Source organism: Artemia franciscana, chromosome 15, assembly GCF_032884065.1.
Source record: "Artemia franciscana chromosome 15, ASM3288406v1, whole genome shotgun sequence".
Taxonomy (NCBI): domain Eukaryota; kingdom Metazoa; phylum Arthropoda; class Branchiopoda; order Anostraca; family Artemiidae; genus Artemia; species Artemia franciscana.
The window spans coordinates 40,523,314-40,546,801 of record NC_088877.1 but is presented as its reverse complement, the minus strand read 5'-3'; the positions used below and the strand labels follow the sequence as shown (position 1 = coordinate 40,546,801).

Below are 23,488 nucleotides of genomic sequence, written 5' to 3'. Positions count from 1 at the left end.
TCTAATGATTGCCCTTGAGCTTTGTTGATGGTGATTGCTAATCGACCATTCCCTGAGTCGCCATCGTCATTTATATATCCCCCTGTGCACCCCGGCGTCCCCTTTGTAGTTATGTCCCTGTGTCCCGGTCGTCATTTATATTCCCTGTGTCCCGGTCGTCATTTGTGTCCCGGTGTTCCAGTCTGTGATTTCTCTTTGAGTGTCCCGGGCGTCATTTATATTCCTTGTGTCCCGGTGTCCCGGTCGTCATTTATATCCCCCTGTGCCCCCCGGCGTCCCCATTGTAGTTGTGTCCCTGTGTCCCGGTCGTCATTTATATTCCCTGTGTCCCGGTCGTCATTTGTATCCCGGTGTCCCGGTCTGTATATACATTCGTTTTTTAGTTTTGTTTTTCTCCTTTATTTTTTTCCTTTTTTCTTTTTTTTCTTTTTTAGTTTATTTAGATTTTTAGATTTTTTAGTTTTTTTATTAGTTTTTAGTTTTTTTGTAGTTTTTACCATTTTTTTAGTGTTTTTAGTTTTTTTTTTTTTTTACTTATGTCCTGGTCGTCATTTATACTCCCTGTGTCCCGGTCGTCATTTGTGTCTCGGTGCTTTGTTGATTGCTAATTTATATTATATTTATATTTATATTTTTTATATTTATTAATATTTTTTTAGTTTTCTTTTTCTCTTATTTTTCAGTTTTTTCCTTTTTTTTAGTTTTTTCTTTTTTAGTTTTTAGTTTTTTTTTGTTTTTTACCTTTTTTTAGTTTTTTTAGTATTTTTTTTTAGTTTTTTAGCTTTTTTAGTTTTTTTATTAGTTTTTAGTTTTTTTTTTAGTTTTTGCCTTTTTTTAGTTTTTTCAGTTTTTTTTAGTTTTTAGTTTTTTACCTTTTTTTAGTTTTTTTTTAGTTTTTTAGCTTTTTTAGTTTTTTTTTCTTTTTAGTTTTTTTTTTGTAGTTTTTACCTTTTTTAGTTTTTTTTCTTCTTTTGTATTAGTGTGAAATAATTCAGACGTCATATGCGGACAAACACGACGTCACTCGACAGACAGACAGACAGACATAACCCACAAACAACTTATTTTTATATATATTTATTCATATTTTTTTAGTTTTCTTTTTCTCTTTTATTTTTCAGTTTTTTCCTTTTTTTTAGTTTTTTTCTTTTTTAGTTTTTAGTTTTTTTTAGTTTTTTACCTTTTTTTAGTTTTTTTTAGTTTTTTTAGTTTTTTAGCTTTTTTAGTTTTTTTATTAGTTTTTATTTTTTTTTTGTAGTTTTTGCCTTTTTTTATTTTTTTCAGTTTTTTTTAGTTATTAGATTTTTACCTTTTTTTAGTTTTTTTTAGTTTTTTAGCTTTTTTAGTTTTTTTTTCTTTTTAGTTTTTTTTGTAGTTTTTACCTTTTTTTAGTTTTTTTCTTCTTTTGTATTAGTGTGAAATAATTCAGACGTCATATGCGGACAAACATGACGTCACCTGATCCACATATCCACACACAGACAACTTATTTTTATATATATAGATATATATATACATCTTATTCATGCTTGCCCTGTTTGTATATATGGACATTTAGACTTAGAGACTTTAAAGAACACCTGGACTGATTTGACTGCTCTTATATGAAACAATGAACTGTTTTAGATTTATGGACTTAATATATATGGACATTAGAACTTATGGACTCAGGGCTTAATAACTTTTAAGAATATTTCATACCTGCTTAGTGACCGGTTACAAACTAAGCACAAATATGCTTGAGAAACACAACCAGTTCACAATTACTAAATTATACAATTAACCAAATCATCTCTGAAATAAACACAAATAAAGGACAATAAAAAAGATATAATAATGATAATTATTGATTAATAAATATCTTTACTGGATATTAAAAAGGAAAATAAAACGAATGTATTAATAATAGAAGAAATACCAAAATTATTTAAAATGTCTGAGGCATAGATTTCGCTGATTATAGTCTCGCAACTTTGGAAGTGTTTGTTTCTTCTTATTCTAAATAATGTAAAACGTTAATCAAACAGTTCGTGGTAACGAACTGTAGTAAGGAGCGACCCGGCTCAATAGTAACCAAAACTCTAAAAAATTGAATTTTGATATCAATAGCTACATCAAAAAAAAAGCATTTTAATGCTGATTTTAAATATTTAAGTTTCATCAAGTTTAGTCTTACCCATCAAAAGATGCGAGCCTGAGAAAATTTGCTTTATTTAAGAAAATAGGGAGAAACACCCCCTAAAAGTCGTAGAATCTTAACGAAAATCACACCATCAGATTCAGCGTATCAGAGAACCCTACTGTAGAAGTTTCAAGCTCCTATCTACAAAAATGTGGAATTTTGTATTTTTTGCCAGAAGACAAATCACGGGTGCGTGTTTATTTGTTTTTTTTTTGTTTTTTTTTCTTTTTCCCAGGGGTCATCGTATCGACCAAGTGGTCCTAGAATGTCGCAAGAGGGCTCATTCTAACGGAAATGAAAAGTTCTAGTGCCCTTTTTAAGTGACCAAAAAAATTGGAGGACATTTAGGCCCCCTCCCACGCTCATTTTTTCCCAAAGTCAACGGATCAAAATTTTGAGATAGCCATTTTGTTGAGCATAGTCGAAAACCATAATAACTATGCATTTGGGGATGATTTACTCCCCTACAATCCCTGGGGGAGGGGCTGCAAGTTACAAACTTTGACCAGTGTTTACATATAGTAATGGTTATTGGGAAGTGTGCAGACGTTTTCAGGGGGATTTTATTTTGTTTGGGGGGTGGGGCTGAGGGAAGGGGGCTATGTTGGAGGATCTTTCCTTGGAGGAATCTGACATGGGGGAAGAAAAATTCAAGGAAAAGGGCGCATGATTTTCTAGCATTACTATAAGAAAACAATGAAAAATAAACATGAAAACGTTTTTTCAAATGAAAGGTAGGAGTAGCATTGAAACTTAAAACGAACAGAGATTATTACGCATATGAGGGGTTCTAAAAATACTTTAGCATAAAGAGCGAGGTATTTAGGAGGAGATAAATACCTCGCTCTTTATGCTAAAGTATTTTTAGTAATTTCAACTATTTGTTCTACGGCCTTTCTGATTCAGGGGTCATTTTTAAAGAATTGGGACAAAACTTTAGATTTAGTGTAAAGAGCGAGGTATTAACGAGGATACAAACCCCCTTGTATACATAATAAAAATATAAGATTATGAAAGTTTGTTACGTAAGTTGCTAATTTATAAGTTACGTATATTTTTTACTAATAAAAATGTTCGTTAAAAATTAAAAGTTCTAGTTGCCTTTTTAAGCAACCGAAAAATTGGAGGGCAACTAGGCCTCCTTCTCCACCCCTTATTTCTCAAAATCGTCTGATCAAAACTAAGAGAAAGCCATTTATCCAAAAAAAGAATTAATATACAAATTTCATTTTAATAATTTATGTGGGGAGAGCCAAAACCAACATGCATTAATTCAAAAACGTTCAGAAATTAAATAAAAAAAACTAATTTTTTTTAGCTGAAAGTAAGGAGCGACATTAAAACTTAAAACGAACAGAAATTACTCCGTATATAAAATGGGTTGTCTCCTCCGCAATCCCTCGCTCTTTACGCTAAAGTTTGACTCTTTGCCACAATTCTACTTTTTTAAACAATTAAAAGCTTTAGCGTAAAGAGCGAGGGATTGCGGAGGAGACAACCCATTTTATACACGGAGTAATTTCTGTTCGTTTTAAGTTTTAATGTCGCTCCTTACTTTCAGCTAAAAAAAATAGTTTTTTTTATTTAATAATATAAGGTCTGAGGCATAAATTTCACTAGTTATAGTCTAGTAAGATTGCTTTAAAGAATCCCCACTTTTCTAAAACTATTCTCAGTAACTTTTTCCAACATTTATTTTTTCGTTCTTGTAATCTCATCCTTGCTAGCAGCCATTCTCTCCGACGGCTGAGCTGACGAGCTCGCTGGCTCGCTGATTTTGAGCACAGGGCACGATTTGCTTTGTAGATTTCGGGAGAATATTTTGTTTCTTCAAATGCATGCTTTACTCCTTTTCCCATTTTCTTTTGCAACGCTTCCTGTATATTAGCTTCATACGATTACAAACTTTTTTCGGTGAGCCTTATTTCTTTGTGATCTTTCTAGCAGAAAACAATGAAGTTTTTTCGGTTTTTGCTATCTTTAACGATCTGCAGGACTGACTGGCCATAACGGGAATCTTTGGAAAAGAGCTAGGGCTAAATCAAACTGTCTGAAGGGCAGGTTGAAGACAAAACTGGAAATAGAAAAAAAATATCTTATCTTTCAGTGAGCAGGCCCACAGATGGCATTGGCAATCATCTTCGTGGCAGGTGGCCCGATGGATCGTGTAGACCTGCGAACGTTTATTCCATCGTACTCTGGCATCCACAGCAGTGGTTATAATATTATCTAATTATCCAAAGCAAATTGTTCACAGTATTGTACAAAATTTCACTTTTTGCACAATGAAATAAATATCCAAATAATACTCCTTTTTGAAATTAAATAAAAAAACAAGTTTTTTTTAACAGAAAGAAAGGAGCGACATTAAAACTTAAAACGAAGAGAACTTACCCCGTATATGAAAGGGGCTCTCCCCTCCTCAACGCCCCGCTCTTTACGCTAAAGTTTTTTATTGTTTTAAAAATTAAAGCTGTCAGAAAGAGTCAAACCTTATCGTAAAGAGTGGGGAGTTGAGGAGGAGACAACCCCTTTCATATACGGGATATTTTCTGTTTCTTTTAAGTTTTAATGTCGCTCCTTACTTTTTTGTTCATAAAAACATGTTTTTTGAAATTTAATTTCTGAACGTTTTAATTATTGCAGGTTGTGATTTAGGCTCACTATACATGAATAATTCAAAAGAAATTTGCATATTATTTTTAATTTTTTTTTTTACACAGAGTTTATATGCTATTTGCTTTTTCTTTCAGATGCTATTTTTTAGTTACTCGGCTTTGGCAGCTCAGATTTCTCTGTTATGTTCTGGACTTGGTCTTGGCACACTTAATTACTCAACCTTCCCTGTAGAATGCGAATAGCTTGTCTCAAGTGTGTTCCGAAAAAGGGAAGAAAACGGTCCTTATATGCTATTAAACGGACGGTCCTTGTGTGTCAGGAGTCATTCGTAAAAAGCTGGACAAAAAGCCAAATATTAGCTTAAACAGTGAGGTACTGAGAAGGGGCAACCCCATCATATACGTAATAATTTCTGTTCGTTTGAAGTTTTGATGTTGTTCCTTACTTTCAGTTGGAAAAAACTTGTTTTTTATATTTAATAACAAACACAAGCCGGAGACATACAATATTTCTGGTTTGTTATCACATAAAAATCATAGTTATGATGCTGCTTGAGATAAAATTAAATGCTAAGATTGGCCGAAAAATAACACAAACAAATTATTGTTTATATTGGCCATTATTTAACAAAACTCGACCCTGTTCGCCCCCTCGTCAATACCTCGCTCTTTACGAATTCTTTAAGAAAATTTCCAATTCTTTAAGAATGACCCCTGAATCACCAAGGCCGTTTAATAAGAACAAATAGCTCTTTTGAAATTACTAAAAATAATTTAGCGTAAAGAGTTAGGTATTGAGGAAGGGACGAACCCGGTCATATAAGTAATAATTTCTTTTCTTTTTAAGTTCTAATGTTGCTACTTACTTTCAGTTGAAAAAACTGTTTTTTTTTTACTTTAATTTCTGATTGTTCTTTAAATAATGTTGGGAAATCCAACGCCCCTTCATAATAAATTCTCTTCTCCCGTGAAAAATTTCTCCATTGAAAGATCCTCCCGTGTAATCTCCTCTCCCAGACCCCTCCCCCACCATACACACCAGAAAATCCCTCTGAAAACGTCTGGATACTTCCCAATAACCAATACTATATGTAAACAATGGACAAAAGTTCATAACATGCATCCCTTCCCCCAAGGATTGTAGGGGATTAAGTAGTCCTCAATTTTGAGCCGGTGTCTTTGGGAAAAAAAGGCGTGGGATGGGGCCTAGTTGCCCTCCAATTTTTTTGTTCACTTAAAACGGGAACTAGAACTTTTAATTTCTTTTCGAATGAGCCCTCTCGCGATATTCTAGGACCACTGGGCTGATAAGATCACCCCTGGAAAAAAAGAAAAAAAAACATCAAGTAAACACAAATCCGTGATCTTTTTTTCTGGCAAAAAATACAAAATTCCACATTTTTGTAGATATGAGCCTGAAACCTTTTTATTAGGGTTCTCTGATACCCTGAATCTGGTGGTGTGATTTCTGTTAAGATTCTATGACTTTTAGGGGTGTCTCCTCCTTTTTCCAAAAATAAGGCAAATTTTCTCAGGCTCGTAACTTTTGATGGGTAAAATTAAACCAGATGAAACTTATATATTTAAAATCAGCATAAAAGCTAATTCTTTTGATGCATCTATTGGTATCAAAATTCCATTTTTTAGAGTTTTGGTACTTTAAAACACAGTTCGTTACCACGAACTGTTTGATACTAGCCAAACAATATAAACTGGTTTCAATGTTAATTGGTCAGAGAATGAAACTTATGAAATATATGACTATTCTTATATGAAACAATGATCTTGGATTTATATATTTGGACTTTGAAGAACTTATGGACTCGTTTGACTGTCCTTATATGAAACAATGAACTGTTTGAAAGTATGGACTTATATATTTGGACATATAGACTTATGGACTTTAAAGAACTTATGGACTTGTTTGACTTTCCTTATATAAAACAATAAACTGTTTGAAAACATGGACCTATATATGTGGACATATGGACTTGTTTAATTCCAAGAACTTATGGACTCGTTTGACTGATCTAAGTGTAAAACAATGAACTCTTTGAAAATATGGACTTATATATATATGGACCTCTTGGTTTCAAAGAATTTCTGGGCTCGTTCGACTGACACGTTTGACTCCACATTTTTGCAGATATGAGCCTGAAACCATTTTAGTAGGGTTCTCTGATACGATGAATCTGATGGTGTGATTTCTGTGGAACGAACGGACGAACTCCATTCACCTCCAAAACATCAACTCCTCTTCTTTTTTTTAAGGATCTAGCCTCGCCATAAACATCGGATCTAACTCACTCCAACTTTTGTCAGGTTAAACATTCTTTGTGGATCTGACATATGTGTTGGGCGGCCACAACGAATTAATGAGTCTATGTCAGTTTCCCACGCTCTTCCTTGCCCTCACAAATGTCCCCTTGCTTCCTTGGGTTTGTTCGTGCTGCATTGACTTGTTAATAGCTAGATAAGATTAATTCATATTCAGTTAAACATACAATGAATACTAATCCTTGAAAAGGCTCCTTGGCCTGTAAAGAAATAGGGCTGTGATTCGATTTTTAATCGTTATTTTTTTTTATCCTTTTAGGTCTTTATTGTGTAGAATTTTTATTTTTTTTTTCTATCTTATCAATGTGTTTCTTCGCCAATAGAATGCAGAACCTTATAACTACACTTTTTTATCAAAATCATTTCTGTGCATTCTTTTTACCCGTTTTGTAGCTGTCTTCAACATACATGTGTTGATCAAAGAATCCCTGAAGGCAGACTGTTTTGTAGTTTATGGTAGTGCAACAGAGCGTAAACGAGTATCTTCTATTGACATAAGAAAATGGTGAGTGGGGGGGGGGGTAGTGGAAACTATCCTAATTTCTATTCATTTTCAATTTTAACGTCGCTCATGTATGAAGAAAACAAACTACTTATTGAGTTTATAGGCATCGTAGATACACAATTGTTATAGCTTCAGTTTTAAGTTATAGTTTTCACTTTTCAGCTGTTACAGCTACAGTTTTATATTTTCTTTTTCAGTTTTAACGTCTCTCATAAACGAAAAAAAAAAAACCTATTTATAAAGTTTATAGGTATCAAAGACACACAGCTTTTACTAATAGAAAAACCGAATGTTGCACAGAAACCGTAATAATTTTGTTGCTGGCTATGCATGTCTGAGAATGCCAGTTTGTTTTCGGTTTTCAATCAAACTTTTTTGTTTGTACCAAAAAAGAGCAAATAGAATTTGAAACGAAGGGCTAGCCATATTTTTTTTTCAAACAGTTCGTGGTAACGAACTGTAGTAAGGAGCGACCCGGCTCAATAGTAACCGAAACTCTAAAAAATGGAATTTTGATACCAATAGTTACATCAAAAGAATCGCATTTTAATGTTGATTTTAAATATATAAGTTTCATCACGATCAGTTATACCCATCAAAAGTTACGAGTCTGGGAAAATTTGCCTCATTTTAGAAAATAGGGGGAAATACCCCCTAAAAGTCATACAATCTTAACGAAAATCAAACCATCAGATTCAGCATATCAGAGAACCTTATTGTAGAAGTTCCAAGCTCCTATCTACAAAAATGTGGAATTTCGCATTTTTTGCCAGAAGACAGTTCACGGATGCGTGTTTATTTATTTGTTTTTTTTTTTTTTGTTTTTTTTTTTCCCAGGGGTGATCGTATCGACTGAGTGGTCCTAGAATGTTGCGAGAGGGCTCATTCTAACGAAAATTAAAAGTTCTAGTGCCCTTTTTAAGTGACCAAAAATATTGGAGGGCACCTAGGCCCCCCCCCACGCTCATTTTTTCCCAAAATCACCGGATAAAAATTCTGAGATAGCCATTTTATTCACCATAGTCGAAAAACCTAATAACTATGTCTTTGGGGATGACTTACTCCCCCGCAGTCCCCGTGGGAGGGGCTGCAAGTTACAAACTTTGACCTGTGTTTACACATAGTAATGGTTACTGGGAAGTGTACAGACGTTTTCAGGGGATTTTTTTTGTTTAGTGGGGAGAGTTGAGGGGGGGGGGTTACGTGGGAGGATATATCCATGAAGAAACTTCTCACGGGGGAAGAGAATTTCAATGAAGGATTTTCTAGCATTATTTGAAAAAACAATGAAAAAATAAATATGAAAAGTTTCTTCTACTGAAAGTAAGGAGCAGCATTAAAACAAAACGAACAAAAATTATTACGCATATGAGGGGTTTATCTCCTTGTTATACCTTACTCTTTACGCTAAATTATTTTTAGTAATTTCAACTATTTATTCTACGGCCTTAGTGATTCAGAGGTCATTCTTAAGGAATTGGGACAAAATCTAAGCTTTAGTGTAAAGAGCGAGGTATCGACGAGGGTTGAACCCCCTCATACACGCAATAAAACCATACGAATATAGAAGTTCGTTACGTAAGTTAATTCGTAAGTTACGTATATTTTTTTACCAATGAAAACGTTTGTAAAAAATTAAAAGTTCTAGTTGCTTTTTTAAGTAATAAAAAACATGGAGGGCAACTAGGCTTCCTCCCTCGCTTCTTTTTTCTCAAAATCTTCCGATTAATTGCAATTAATTAATATGCAAATTTCGTTTTAATTATTTATGTGCGGAGAGCCAAGATCAAAACATGCATTAATTCAAAAACGTCCAGAAATTAAATAAAAAAAAACAAGTTTTTTTAAATGAAAGTAAGGAACAACATAAAACTTAAAACGAACAGAAATTACTCCGTATATGAAAGGGGCTTTTCCCCCTCAACGCCCCGCTCTTTACGCTAAAGTTTCTTACTGTTTTAAAAATAGAGTTAAGAGAAAGAGTCAAACTTTAGCGTAAAGAGCGGGGCGTTGAGGAGGAAAAGCCCCTTTCATATACGGAGTAATTTCTGTTCGTTTTAAGTTTTAATGTTGCTCCTTACTTTCATTTAAAAAAACTTGTTTTTTTATTTAATTTTTATGTATAAAAAACCACAGACTGAATCAAACTACTTGTATCTAGTATTCACAGTGTAACAGCTGTAACAGTTCTGCTCAGTGTAACAGATGGCACAGTTTTGTTTTCAGTACAGTTCAGTTCAGTTCAGTTGTGGTACAGTTTTTTTTTTCAAACTAGTCAGAAGTATAACGAGCATGAAGTCTGTCCTATAAGGTCAATGTAACAGTGTACAGTTCTGAACGATGTTACCAGGTGGTAAGGATTTTTTTTTCAAAACTGGTCAGAAGTCTGACGAGTTTGAAGTCTGTCCTGCAAGGTCAGTGAAGTCAACCAATTATGTATTCAGAATCTGAATCAGAAAAATAACAGAAAGTCAACCAGATTGAAAACGTAATTAGAAACATAAAACGAGCTATAATAGAAATATAATAGGAAAGTTAATGATGTGACAGGAAACTCAACAAGAAAATTTACTATCTGTCAGAGAGAAAATTATTCAAGAAGTCTGGAATTTTAATAATTTTCTAGTAAGTCTTAGTATTTTTTCATGATATTTTTTTTATAGTTTCTGCAAATTAACTAGTTTTTCCCCCAATAAAGTAGTATAGTGAGAATTTTGGCTCAGTTTTGTATCTACCATTATCCTGAATTAATTTATAATTTTTATTAATCATGCTTTTTTTTTTGCTGATGACCTCTGTACACCATGCATATTTGAATTTAAAATAGGCATCCATATTTTACATATCGCAGGGTACTGATCGCACAACTGTCATATTTTAATTATTTTTGTACACTTTTACACTTTTATAGACTTTTACACTTTCAGTGAAAGTCTGGAAAAAATTAAATATTATTATTGTATCAGTGATAAAGCAATATTAAAATTTTATTTATTTCTCTCATTGTTGAGTTTTGATTTTACTATTTGTACCAGAAAAAAAGAGCAATTACTTTCTTGTAAATTCCTTGTTATAAAGTGATTTAACTTCACTGGTTTACCTAAGTGACGTGTATTTTCACAAGCCAATCATGGTAATCGGTAAGTGTATGCCAGAAAAGAGATAAACTGTTTTTTTTTTTGTAAAAAATAGTAGCAATATGAAAGAAATTGAAGCAATATCTGTAGTAGCATTTTCATGAATGCAAAAGCCTAGCAGAAAACTGATTAGTTTTTTTTTCTACTTAAAAAGGACAGGAAAATAATGCTTCCCGGCGAAACTTCTGTTATATGTGGGAAGGCCGTTTGCCCAGTGTGTCTAAACTTACCCATTGGGTCTAAAAGTTGAAAGGGTTGAAGACTTTACTTGACTAAGCGACAGTTTAAGTACAAAAAGGAATATCCTAAATAATATAAAATAGAAGTATTACCGTGAATATCCGAAATCTGGTTAATTTCAACGTTCATCGGTGAATGTCCAAATTCCCCTTTCTCTGCTTGGATTCAGTTAACTTTGAGAATCAAGTTTTTCAGTCTTATGCAAGCTTTGATGGTAGAAGTTAAAATTAGGTTAAATTAGATTATAGATCTTAGAAATGTATTAATGCCCTAACCTAAATTCTCATCATCAAACCTTGCATAGAACTGGAAAAATTGACTGGCTAACTAAACGCAAGAATAAATAAAATGTATTTCGGTCATTCACCGGTGAATGTTGACATTCACGTCTGTAAAATGTTAGCTTTTATCAGACAGTCTTGGCTGAACTTTTCGTTAAGAAGTAATGATGCCAAGGCTATTTTAAAACAAATGGATTTTTAACTGAGAATTTTTATTGCAATTGTTTTATTGTTTTTATTTTTTCTTTGCTGAAGACGGCCCTTAGGTATAGGGCCGAAATATTCAAATAGGTTTTGTTGGTTCACTGTCTTGGGAAAAAAGTCCTCATTATTCTCTCTTTTGTTGTTGTTTTAGTTTCGGTTGAAGATCTTCTGTCACTAAACAATAGATTAATAAAAAAAAATTGAAATGCCCAAAATATAAAAAATAGAAGCATTGTAAAAACTATGCATGACCAGGGCTGCTACATCACTAGGTTTTTTCTTATACTAAGCTTTCCTTTTGTCCTTCCGTAATCTATAATTATTATTATACATTAATCTCGGTGTTGATAGAACATAATATTCTTGCCTAAATGTATTATTATTTCAAAATTGTACTACTTTGAGCAAAAAGTACTCTACCACTGCTAAGGTTGTGTTTAAGATTAAGACCCTGAATTAATAAGCAGCACAGGCTTCAAAATTATGAATGTCCCAAATGTAAAAATAGCACATGACCAGAATTGCCACATTACTGGAAATCTTTTTTATAATATGCTATCCTTGTGCCCTCTGAAAATCCGAAAATGAAATTTGTATTCATCTCGAAAATTATTGGAAATAGTGATATTATATAAGGCATGTATTTTGAGGTTAGTACTTTGGTAAAATAATTGAAAGGCTTAACGGAGACTTCAATTACTAAGCAACAGATTGATTATAAAAAAAAAAGGAATGCCCAAAACATGAACGAGAAGCGCAGTAAAAGATATACATGACCAGGGTTGCCACATCGCTAGAAATTATTTCTTGTACTATGTTATCTTTACGTCCTTGGAAATCTGAGAAATAAAATATGAAATTATTTCCGAATTTTGTCCAAAAAACAGTCTTGCCGAAAAGTATTGGTATTGTAGGTCAGCTGTAGTTCAAACTGTACGTCAGCCATTTTGACGAAAAAAAAAAGGTCAAGTTGGTCAAGTCGTTATGTATAACAACTAAGTTTTGATTTCAGGTAGTTAATTTTTCCTGTACTCCTATTGGTGATGGAATATTTTGGACGACAAAAGAAGGATGTAATGAATATACGTTGACGGTAAGAAATATTGTTGAACATGAAAGAATTAAAAATTACGAATTTAAGAAGTTTGATTTGAAATCGCCAAAAAAAAGAAATCAATGACATAGTCGTTCTTTCATTTAACATATTAAAAGGTATATTTGTCAGGGTCTTTACAAAATACTGCTATTCATTTCAGATTCCTTTGTTTTTGGTATTTTTGTTTTTATTCGCCAATGTCGATTTATAAAGTCTTTTAAATTTCGCAATTTAATCAAAACGCTTCTCTTTTATTCGTTCTTTTTGGAATTTTTTAATGACATTTTAGTTTCTTTATAAATATTTAAGCTTTGATGTTTCCTAATTTAATAAAAATGCTTCTCTTTTACCTTTTTTTGGATTTGTTAATGACATGTTTTTATCAATCAATATGTTTTGATATTTCCTAATTTAATAAAAATGCTGCTCTTCTTTCCTCTTCTTAAACATTTTTTTATGACATATTTGTTTTTATCAACCGAAGCCTTTATAAATCCTTACGCTTTGGTGTCTTAAGCAGAAAACTGTTTTTAACACTAAGCAGAAAATTAGACTGGCTTTTAAACGTCATCTTTGTGCAGTTTGATTTTCCGTTGTCGAATTTTTGACTAACGGTAATCATTAGAAAAAGGGGCTGAATGCGTCGGTACTTGAAGATTCTTCTTTTAGGTATGTTATACCAATACTCTCGTGGATTAATTATTATACGTGGATTTGTTCCAGGATTAACTATGCTGTGTAAAGCCATTGTACTGCTTTAGTTGCGAAACTTCTTCCTAATACTGTCAGCCAAAGAAATGTTATATCTTGTCAAAAACCTAATATTGTGAAGTCTCTTCTGTTAAGGGCAAAGTCTTATGATTTTGGTGGTATTTGTGCAGCATATTTTAATTCTAATTGAGTTTAACTACTGCCACGTCTTCAGTTATTATTTCAAGCGTTCCTTTCATGATCTATTGTCCCTTATTCATTTTACATGGTAATATTACTTCTATATTAAAGAAAGGACAAAAAAATAATTGTTATAGTTACCGCAGGCTGATCACTGTCAACTGCATTCTTAACAAATTATTGAAATATGTATTACCTCCGCATTGTCTTCATATAGACCCACTGCGTAAATATTAAACAGTAGCGGAAATTTAGTTCAGAAATGGGACAGATCACAGCGCATGCAAAGGGAAGTTTCCCTTTGTTTTACAGCAATAGCTGCAGCTGCTACTTGACATTCAATCAGATCATTTGTCATTGCGATTGTGTGAAGTTCTCTACTGTTTAATTTTTATGCTGTTATAGAGTTCATTGATCTCTATAGAGACAATGGGTGCTGTGTAAAGACACCAATTGGCCAAACCCGTTTCCTCCGCATCCAATCACGAGTTAAACAAGACTGAGTCTTGTTGCCGCTACACTTCTTAATTGTAATTGATTTATAATGTAAAGCACCATCCCAAACTGTATTCAGCTGAATCTTGAAGAACGACTGAGCAGTATAGACTTTGCTGACGACATCGCAATGCCAGAATTGTGTAAGTAACGACTTCAAGAACTCTTTTACTAAGTGAAGGAGAGAGGGTCAGTCCAAAAATAAATATCGAAAAAACAGAATGCATGGTTACAACAGTCTCACACCTGAGCATCGCTTGGGGAGATTAACAGTTAGAACAAGTTGTCCATTTCAAATACCTAAGAAGCATAATTGATAATGCAGGATCCACCATAAAAGAAGTGCTTACAAGAATTGGTATACCCAATGGAGCATTCAATAGACTACTGAAATTTTAGTGGTCTCAAAGCCTCTCTCTACGGCTGAAATTATGACTCTTTAATAGCAACGTCATGCCGTTTCTTCTTTATGCATCCGAAACCTGGCTGGTGCATCAACCAGAAACAAGAGAGGAGAATTCTTACTTTTGAGAACATATGTCTCAGAAGAATTATCCACATCCACTTTCAGCAGAGGATAAACAATAAATTTATCTAGGATAAAACGGGTCAGCCTTTTGTGACAGATGCAATAAGAGTTCAACAATGGAAATACCGTGGCCACGTATTACGTACGGACGACCCCCGGCTACTGAATACAACGCTCCACTAGCAATTATCGAGTAGGCCAACACTCCACAAAACCAGATCAAGAAACACCATGCAATTGACATACCAGACAGATATGCAAAACCTAAATACCTCAGTCCAGCCTCATTGTGACGATGTAGTGGCAGCAGAAAATTACAAGAAGATTGGTGACTCCTTCTTGATGCCCTGAATACCTCTGGAGGCAGAAGGGGTTTTAAGGTCTAAAATAAGGGCTTCTGGATGTTAACGAATTTGTTGATTATGAGGCTACCGAGTTTGGATTAAGGTTAGGTTTGAATGTGCATTATGCTCATCGTGTTGTCTCCCCTTTAATTTTCAAGGTATCGACGCACAGCTCTGGCCTTGGAATTCAGTGTTTTTAGTTTAATCTAGCTTCTGTATTAGCATTTGTCGCCACACAGTACGATTTTGTTGGCTTATTCTTTGTATTTTCCCTCCAAGCTTAAAACCTAAGCTGCGGTCCTGCCTGTATGTACTTCCTAATTCCTTTTAAACAATTTATCAAAAACTAAAGTTTCTTCTTTGATTATTTCCCCATACTCTGTTTTTTTTCCTATTCAGTTTCCTATTCAATTCTTTACTCCTTTTCAGTTTCCCTATGTAATTTCTAATTTCTATTGAACCATTGTTCAAGCACCAAAACTTTTTCTTTGATCAGTCTATCGTACTTTGTTTTTAGACAATGACAAATCTAAAAGAAACATTTTGCGCTATTTGAAACGCCAGTGGTTCAAAAACTCGTAATAGGTAATAAATTTGGCCATATTCCAGTTTGATTTCAGTTCTGATCATGTGTAGAACTCCAGAATTAAATTTTACAGAAATTCCTTTTCACCAAGTTTTACCAAAACTCCCACAGTGAGAGCTGACGCCAAAATTTCTTAGTAAAGAATTGTGTCCTTTTTACAAAATTTGAAGTAAAAAATTAAAGTTTTTAGTTTTTCTCAGGTTGTTGAACTAACCTATCTGTCTTGGGAACAACTTGAGGAACGATTTGAAACTCAATCTAATTTCAGTGGTCTGATGTGTACTAAAGTTTGTCCCTTCTTTCTTTCTTTCAAATAAATTCCATTCATATGCATAGAAAAATAACTGTTAAATCTTTTTTTTGACTGGTCAGTTCAAATAATGCTTAAACAAACTAAACTGTATGCTTCAAAAATTACCAGTGTTCATTCCAAAAGCTATATTTGGGCATCAATTCTCTTTTCGTTTGATTTAAAACTGATTATCAAAACAAAACTGATTAACTACAAAACAGATTAATTTTATTAGTGTACCTGGTTGGCATTTGAATTGAACTGAAAGACAGTCTGAAAAACAGTTACCTTGTTTTTTTTTATACTTAGCCAGCTATCCCCGGCAATGATGACGGCAAAAAAAAAGAAACTTTATCAATGACTTGGTCGAAGTTTTGGTGAAGTTTTTAAGAAAAATATAATTAAGCGTAAATTTCTGATCCGAAAATTAAGACTACTACAGGGATTGGAAACCAATTTTTTCGGAGTTTTGTCAGATAAAGTACAAGAGAAAAAGAAGACAACTCTGGTTCAGTAGTTCTGCCTTTTATTTTTGCTCAGCCTACGTCCAGAAAATAGTAACAATTCGCTTAATTTTTGTCTAGTCTTATAAGCTGACTCACTCTCATATGATAATTTCCCTGAATCTTGTGTTAAACTCAGTCTTATATTGTAAAGGCTAACTTAGAGCGTTACATGATTCATTTAACGGAACATTCAAGCTCAGAAAGTTCTCACTGAGCTTGATTGAACAAAACAAGAGTTTTTACTCGTTAAATTTTTCAGATCGAACAAATTGAGCAGAAACGGTTGAAAAAACTTCGCTCAATCGAGTATGAAGTTATCCGAAGCTATTCTGGTTCGTGGTTTCCAGTTAGCCATGGTCTAAGAGCTGTATTTTGTCAGCCATGCACTGAAGAACCAAGGATATATATCAATTTGGGGGAAATCATCACTGTAACACGCTGGAAAAAGTATGTTTTGGATTAAATATCTGTAATGCTGCCTTAATATTAATATAGTTCTTTAGTTTTAATTTAATATAGATCTAATGTATTTTATTTTGGTGGTATGTTCATTCTTCAAGTTAATGTAGCAATACTATCTTGAACATATACGAATGCATGATTTCTTCTTCAAATCTGTATGTTGCAGAGTTGTATAAAATAACCAGTGATTGGACTTGCTAGCCAAAAAATCTCTCTCTCTCTCTCTCTCTCTCTCTCTCTCTCTCTCTCTCTCTCCCCCTCTCTCTCTCTCTCTCCCCTCTCTCTCTCTCTCTCTCTCTCTCTCTCTCTCTCTCTCTCTCTCTCTCTCTCTCTCTCTCTCTCTCTCTCTCTCTCTCTCTCTCGCTCTCTCTCTCTCTCTATCTATCTCTCTATCTCTCTTTCTCCGTCTATCTCACTCTGGATTGAAATGTAAGTAAGTTTGAACAAAGAAATGTTAATGTTCTGCAAGCTAGTGACAGTAAAGGCATTTTTGTGGGGGGGGGGGGGTTGAAATTCTTCAGCAATAAGAAGCAGAAGAATGAAAGCTATAAATTGAAAAATGTCCGGAATTTCATTCCGATGATGAGATTACGGGAAATCGTCCCCATAGCAATGCGAACAAGAAGAAAAGCTAAGAATTTATCCATTTCCCTGAATTTGATTCCAACGAAGTTTTTCGACAAGATCCTGCAAGATCATAGGAATAACCAGAAACACATCAAAATTTGAATAATAGTGCGGTATGTCATGTGTTCTAGCCACTTAGCAAAAGAGTATGTGTTTCTCTGTCCGTTTAAATCTATTTTTTAGTATATTTTGTATTTCTGTGTATAGTTGACAGTTATTACGTTGTCTACGTCTGTATTTAAAATGTCGGTTTCACCTTAGATACAACATTTACTAACGTAGAAGAAAGTAGAAGAAGTGAAGAAGAAAGAAGAAAGTAATGTAGTAGAAATGTAAGAGAAAGTAATAATATGACTAATGCCAGCTGATCAAAGGAAAAAAGAAGATTTTGTTTTTCATCAATCAAAATAAAATTGATATAAGTAAACAAAATAAATTAATCAAGCATTTTTATTCAAGTCCTAGTTCATAAAACATCCAAAAAGCCGTAATTTGTCTTTTCTCTCTTTGCAGGTATTGGTATTATGGAGAAGTGTTTCAATTTCCGAGAGATACGGAAAATGGACGTCGACGAAGAGGCTGGTTCCCTAAGCGCTGCGTACAGGTGTTAGACTCTGCTCCGGGCCCTGTCAAAGAATTTAAGAAGAAGAAATAAGGAAAAGAAGAATAAACTCTACGCAAAGCTTTAAATAGAGTGAGTTTCAGTACACCATGTCTCTAAGCCCCATGAGGCATCGTACCACGATATACTGTGAGATATTTCTAGTGAAATTTTTATTTAAGTCTCTATATTTTAATAGATGGTTCTTGTGCTTTTGTTTTTGTCCCTCTGGTTAGTCCTCAGAAATTGGAGTATCGCAATTATCCTGGCGAATATTCCCTCTTTGTTCCACTATGTTTTAAACTAGTGCTTATCCTGGAGATTCCGAACATTAATGGATTTTAGGCAATCTTATCTAAGGGGAACCTTTTAATCTTATCTCAGCGGATTTACCAGACTTTTTCTATCCGAAGGCAATCCCTAAGTCACGCATGCTGCTCTTTCAAGATAAACAAACCACGTGGGATCAAACCACTTCGTTTACAGTGCGTAGTGTTTGGCACCTGATTACTAAGTTTTGGAACGGAACATGTCATTTATTTTCCCTGAGACACCTCCTAAATGTCATTTCCGATCAAAGAAGACGGGAATGATTGCAATTCTATATGTATAAATACAAGAATATTTGGGCCGGAATAACTCCCTAACGGTGAGTTTGCGGTAGTTTTGCAAGAGAGAAAAGATGTTCAAAAAGTCAAAATGCATTCCAGAAATCGCTGCAAATCGTACATTTGTTTTAGATGTCATTTTCACCGAAAATTAATTTCAGCCGCTCTCTGATGCGATGTACTTGTGTCCCGAATTTGGTTGCATCTTGAGATACAACTATGTAACCAAGAAGAAGAAGAAGTTATTGGAATAAGCTAACGTTATTTTTGGTTAGTTTCAAAGGTTTTATTAGGTTGCAAGATTGTTTACAGTTTTTTTTGCGAGAAATTCATTTTGATGTTTAAACTGATTTCCACATTGCATAATAATTACGCTTATTCAGTAAATTATTGCAATTAATTGCAATAAGCTCCCTTGAGCACGGGGCTTGATTAAATTCCATCTCTAGAAATTTACTGCCATTTAGCAACAGATTAGGACTTACGATTGCAAGAATTTCTAAATTACTATTGTAAATTACATTTTACGTTCGTGCGGGAAAATTAACTTAAAACTAGAAACGAAGAGGATGAAGTCTTAACTTGTGCTCTGTGGGATACCATACTTCAATGGAAGGATTTTACAATGTTTCTTTAAAATTGTGTATGGCCATTCTTGTAAATTGGCATTTAACTCAATGTAGGTCAAGTCTTGGGATGAAGGATGGTAGTAGTCCGTTTTGCTATCTGTCTTGGTCAAATGAATATCGGTTGCTCCCAAATGGGATGGGAAATTGTCATAAGGAGGGCTTCAAAGGAAATTATAACTTTATGGGAGGGATAAATAGTGAAGCGTTGAGTAAATTGGGGTGGAGGAGGAGTATATGCAGCTGTGTTCGCCTCAGGTGATTTGGTCCTGCAGGCAGTTTTTAATAGTTGTAGTAGTAATAGACCGACTGACCTAAGTGTTTACTTGGTACAGTGAAAGTTATAGTCTTGTAACCAAATCAACAAATAGAAAAAATACATGAAAGGTAAAGAGCAAATTTCAAACTTAAAATGAGGAGAAACTAGTTTACATAAGATCAAATTTTAAAGGATTAGAAATCGCTTTGAATTAAGAAATTAAAGCTGTAACTATTCAAAATTACTATGATAAATGAAGCCAAACGTAAAACCAACAGAAATTATCATGAATAAATACCATTATATAAATATCAAAATACAATGAGTAACGGATAAATACTACCATTCCTGAACGAAGCTTAAAAGGCCACTAACTTGGTATCTGTTTTTTGGGTCATCTTCTTGGCATATTTTATGCTAATGAAAAATATTGTCTGGATGCAACTCCTTTTCTACAGTGTATAGCATCATTGCAATACTATCATGTATCATTTTTGCTCCTTAAATGGCTTTGAATGTGACGTCATTCATACAATAATTAATTCTTAAAGTGTAGTCAGACGAAAGGTGCATGTCCTGCCCGTGATCCACGAAAATATTTCCATGCCCCTTAGGGTAGACCTGCGCCCCACGTTGGGACTATGAAGTCTAGAGTGTCGATGTTCTCTGTTAAGATCCAAATAGATATGTTAAATTGAAGGTTTTATAAGTAGACTTATAAAAAAATTAAACGCTGGTAAAAACAGGGTCTACATTGGACTAGCAAAACTTAGCTTAGCATTACTAATTTACATTATTACCATTATTACTAATTGTTACCAAATAAAGATGTCGTTTAAGTTGAGCACTATTGATCTTTTGACAAGGACAAATAATTTATTGCGGAATATCAAAATAAATAATCGCAATATATAAAACAAAACTAAAAAAAAAAATGAGTGGTGAAATATTGTCGGAAGATTTCCTGTATTACTGTGTTGCTCCGGGGTTGCATGGCTGTAGCTTGTTGCAGTGCTGGGTGTCGTGCTTGTTTTGTGTAATATTCGGTGCGCAATGCTTCTGTGATGAGAGAAGGCCATGTCCGAAGCCCATTAGTAGTTCGTGCCGCATTGTTTCAAGCGTTGTGAGACCTGATAGAACAGGACATTCTCCATAAGGTAACAGTGCATCCCCTAAAATCACTCGCAATGCACGCTTTTGTATTCCCTCAAGTTTGTTTGTTTGATATTTTGTGATACCAGCGTGCCAGACTGGGCACGCATATTCTAGAATTGGTCTCATGTGAGTTTTGTAGTAAGTAAGCATTGCATCTTTGCCTAGATTAAACCGGCGTAATTTTGCCAAAGACCTTAGTAGAGGGATAATTTGGGAAATTAAATGATTTATATGGTCGTCCCATGTCAATCTATCGTTAAAAATGACACCCAGAATTCTAATTTTCTGAACTACTGTTATACCCACTTCAGATAAATCTGGTACCCTGTGCTTTAAAAATGAAATCCTCATTATTGATGATTTCTTTCTATTTATGGTGAATTTTTATGCTGAAAAAAATGAAATCCAGTCTCGTTACCATTTCCTGTAGGTCTGGGATTTCGTTCTGCTTCTGTAGTACTATTATTGTTAAGTCGTCTGCAAACTTTACGCCATCTTTGTGCCACGTAGCTAGCATGTTGCAAAGTAACAAGAATAGGGTAGGGCCTAGCTTAGTTCCCCGAGGTATACCACATGTTAGGGTCGTCGTATTTGACAGCTCGTTTTTGTATTTGGTCTTCTGTTTTCGTTCAGATAGGAAACTTTCAACTATTTTGATTAAAAAAGGATGAAAACCTCCCATGCATTTTAATATTTCCTCATGGCCAAAGGTATCAAAAAGGTATCAGTTTTAATGTGGGCTACCATTGTTTCAAAGATTTTTACAAGGTTATGGCTTGTACTACGCCCCTGTTGGAAGCCGTATTGTCGGGGGTCTATTATTTCGCTGAGTCCTTGTATTAGCCATTTGTTTAAGAAAGGTTCATAAACTTTTGATAATAATGGAGTTAGAGAAATTGGTCGCATATCGCCCAGTTCTTTGGGGTTCATGAGTTCCGGGACAGGGATAACGACTGCCTCCTTCAGTGGCTCTGGAAACGTTCCTTTGATCAGGGACTTTTTAAGCTATTATGAAAAGAAAAATAAATGTAATTTTTTCAGCTTTTGAAAAATGTATGTTTACTTTAGCAGATAGAAATAGTAGAGTCGTGGGGGGGGGTCTACTAATGTTGGTGATGACACTTTTTCGTTTTATCATTGCAAGGTCAGGAGTTTCCTACCTTTCTAGTGTCACAGTCTTACAGTTTTAGTAAATAATCAGGTTGTTTTTGCAATACTCGTTGGCTTAATGTGCCAACGATAAAAGGATAAATTGCCCAAAATAATAAGGAAGAAATTAGCACTTATTTGCTATGACAAATATACTGGCTCATTTGAATGCTCATTTTTGAGTTTAAGCTCCACCAAAAACATTATTAGGGTTTCTGATTTAGATTGTTTCTAGAAATAAGGCAGGTAGAAGAAGATTCTGGAAATCATTGGGCTTTGAAGTTCTATTTTCTTGCAGACACTTTGTCATTTTGACAAATAATTTACAGTTTTTCAAGGATTCCCTCAAATGCTTTTTTTTCTGAATGCTTAAGAAAAAGCTTTAGTTAGATTTTAGAGTTACACATTTATAAGCAATGAGTAACGATAACGGTGAGCCGTATGTGTTTTCATCAGTATATTTTCTCTAACCTTTGATTCCGGATGTTTCGATGCACTAATTAAACTTTTTTGTTTCTGTTGGCAACATGTTGATGGCTGGAAGTATACCCGACATCTTAGTTTTTAATATTTTTAGTAATACCCTTTGTTTCTAAGCGTTTAATTGTTAGACGCTATATCCTAATTTATGCACTGTTAAACTGGATGTGTTCTACTAGGATTTTAGGTTAATCTGTACTCTGAGAAGCCATGGTTTATAGTTTCACTCGGCGCACTCTGCTATTGATATAGAGCAGATGGTGTTGGATCCTTCTGAAATAGGGATTAGAGAGGGAGAAACAGAGAAGGATTCAAAGAGAGGAAGCGAGAGAGCAATCGTTCTTTTGCTTTAGATCAATATTATTTGTGCATATCATATGAAAATTAATCAACTGAATCCTTTTTCCCAGGAAATACGTTTCTCAAATTGCTTGAAATTTCCTAAGTTTTCCTTGCTAACGCCGAAAGTCGCAACATGTGCAAGCGTGCTGAACTGGAGATTTTATCAGAATTAAACCAAATAGATCTATGTGTTTGGCGCCTGGTGTGAGATTCTTTGTCCAAGGGACACGGGTTCAAGTACAGTTGTGACCGGTTATTTGGTTTTGAACGGGAGTCTGTAAGCTCAGCCAGAGTCGACCCAGCTCTAAATAGGTACCTGGAGAAATCTGGGGAAGGTAAGCAGAAAGGGTGTGTGAAAGCACAGGATGGTTGGCCCCCAGCCCCCCCCCCATTTCACCTTCTGGCTGAAGGGCCATGAAACGGATGTCAGCACCAATGGTTTGAACCTTAAAGGTCTAGTGTCGTCTTAACTAACTTACTTAGATCCTATGGCGGTTAACAAGTACAGATCCCTAATTTTACCAAAGTATTCTTAGTATATTAAAATCCGTCCTCTGGATCACCCACCTAGTAAAAAAGGGTGGTGCAGTCTATGTCTATTTTTTCCTTAGAGTAACCTGTTCTCCAGAATAAGTTCAGTCCCTAGTTTATCTGAGCATGATCGAATTATTTGTCAGAAGTATCAGACGAGGTTACTCCCCCGTTCCTCTACTATTGCTGTCGTAGCTGTCTTCTTTTACTGGCCAAATCCAAAATATTGGTGAAAAACGTAGATTCATCCAGTAATTGCAGACAAATACTGATTTTACTGTCTCTTTGTATCTTAATGCAGGACCTTTTTTTTAGTTAGTGACACCAATTATCATGATATGGATTGACTTTGCTCTTCTCTGAAGGCTATAAATAACAGTTCGAATTGGGATAAATCTTTTTATT

The 23,488-nt window shown here is 34.3% G+C and overlaps 1 protein-coding gene across 1 annotated transcript in view; it reads left to right on the top strand.

Moving 5' to 3' along the window:
- LOC136036475 (palmitoyltransferase ZDHHC6-like) overlaps nt 1–18,146 on the top strand; it is a 37,142-nt gene extending 18,996 nt beyond the window's left edge. Inside the window, exons 6-8 of the mRNA XM_065718735.1 lie at nt 12,517–12,597; nt 16,503–16,690; nt 17,846–18,146. Coding sequence (XP_065574807.1) covers nt 12,517–12,597; nt 16,503–16,690; nt 17,846–17,987 — 411 coding nt within the window. The 3' untranslated portion in view covers nt 17,988–18,146. The remainder of the gene's footprint in view (nt 1–12,516; nt 12,598–16,502; nt 16,691–17,845) is intronic.
- The last annotated feature ends 5,342 nt before the right edge of the window (nt 18,147–23,488 follow it).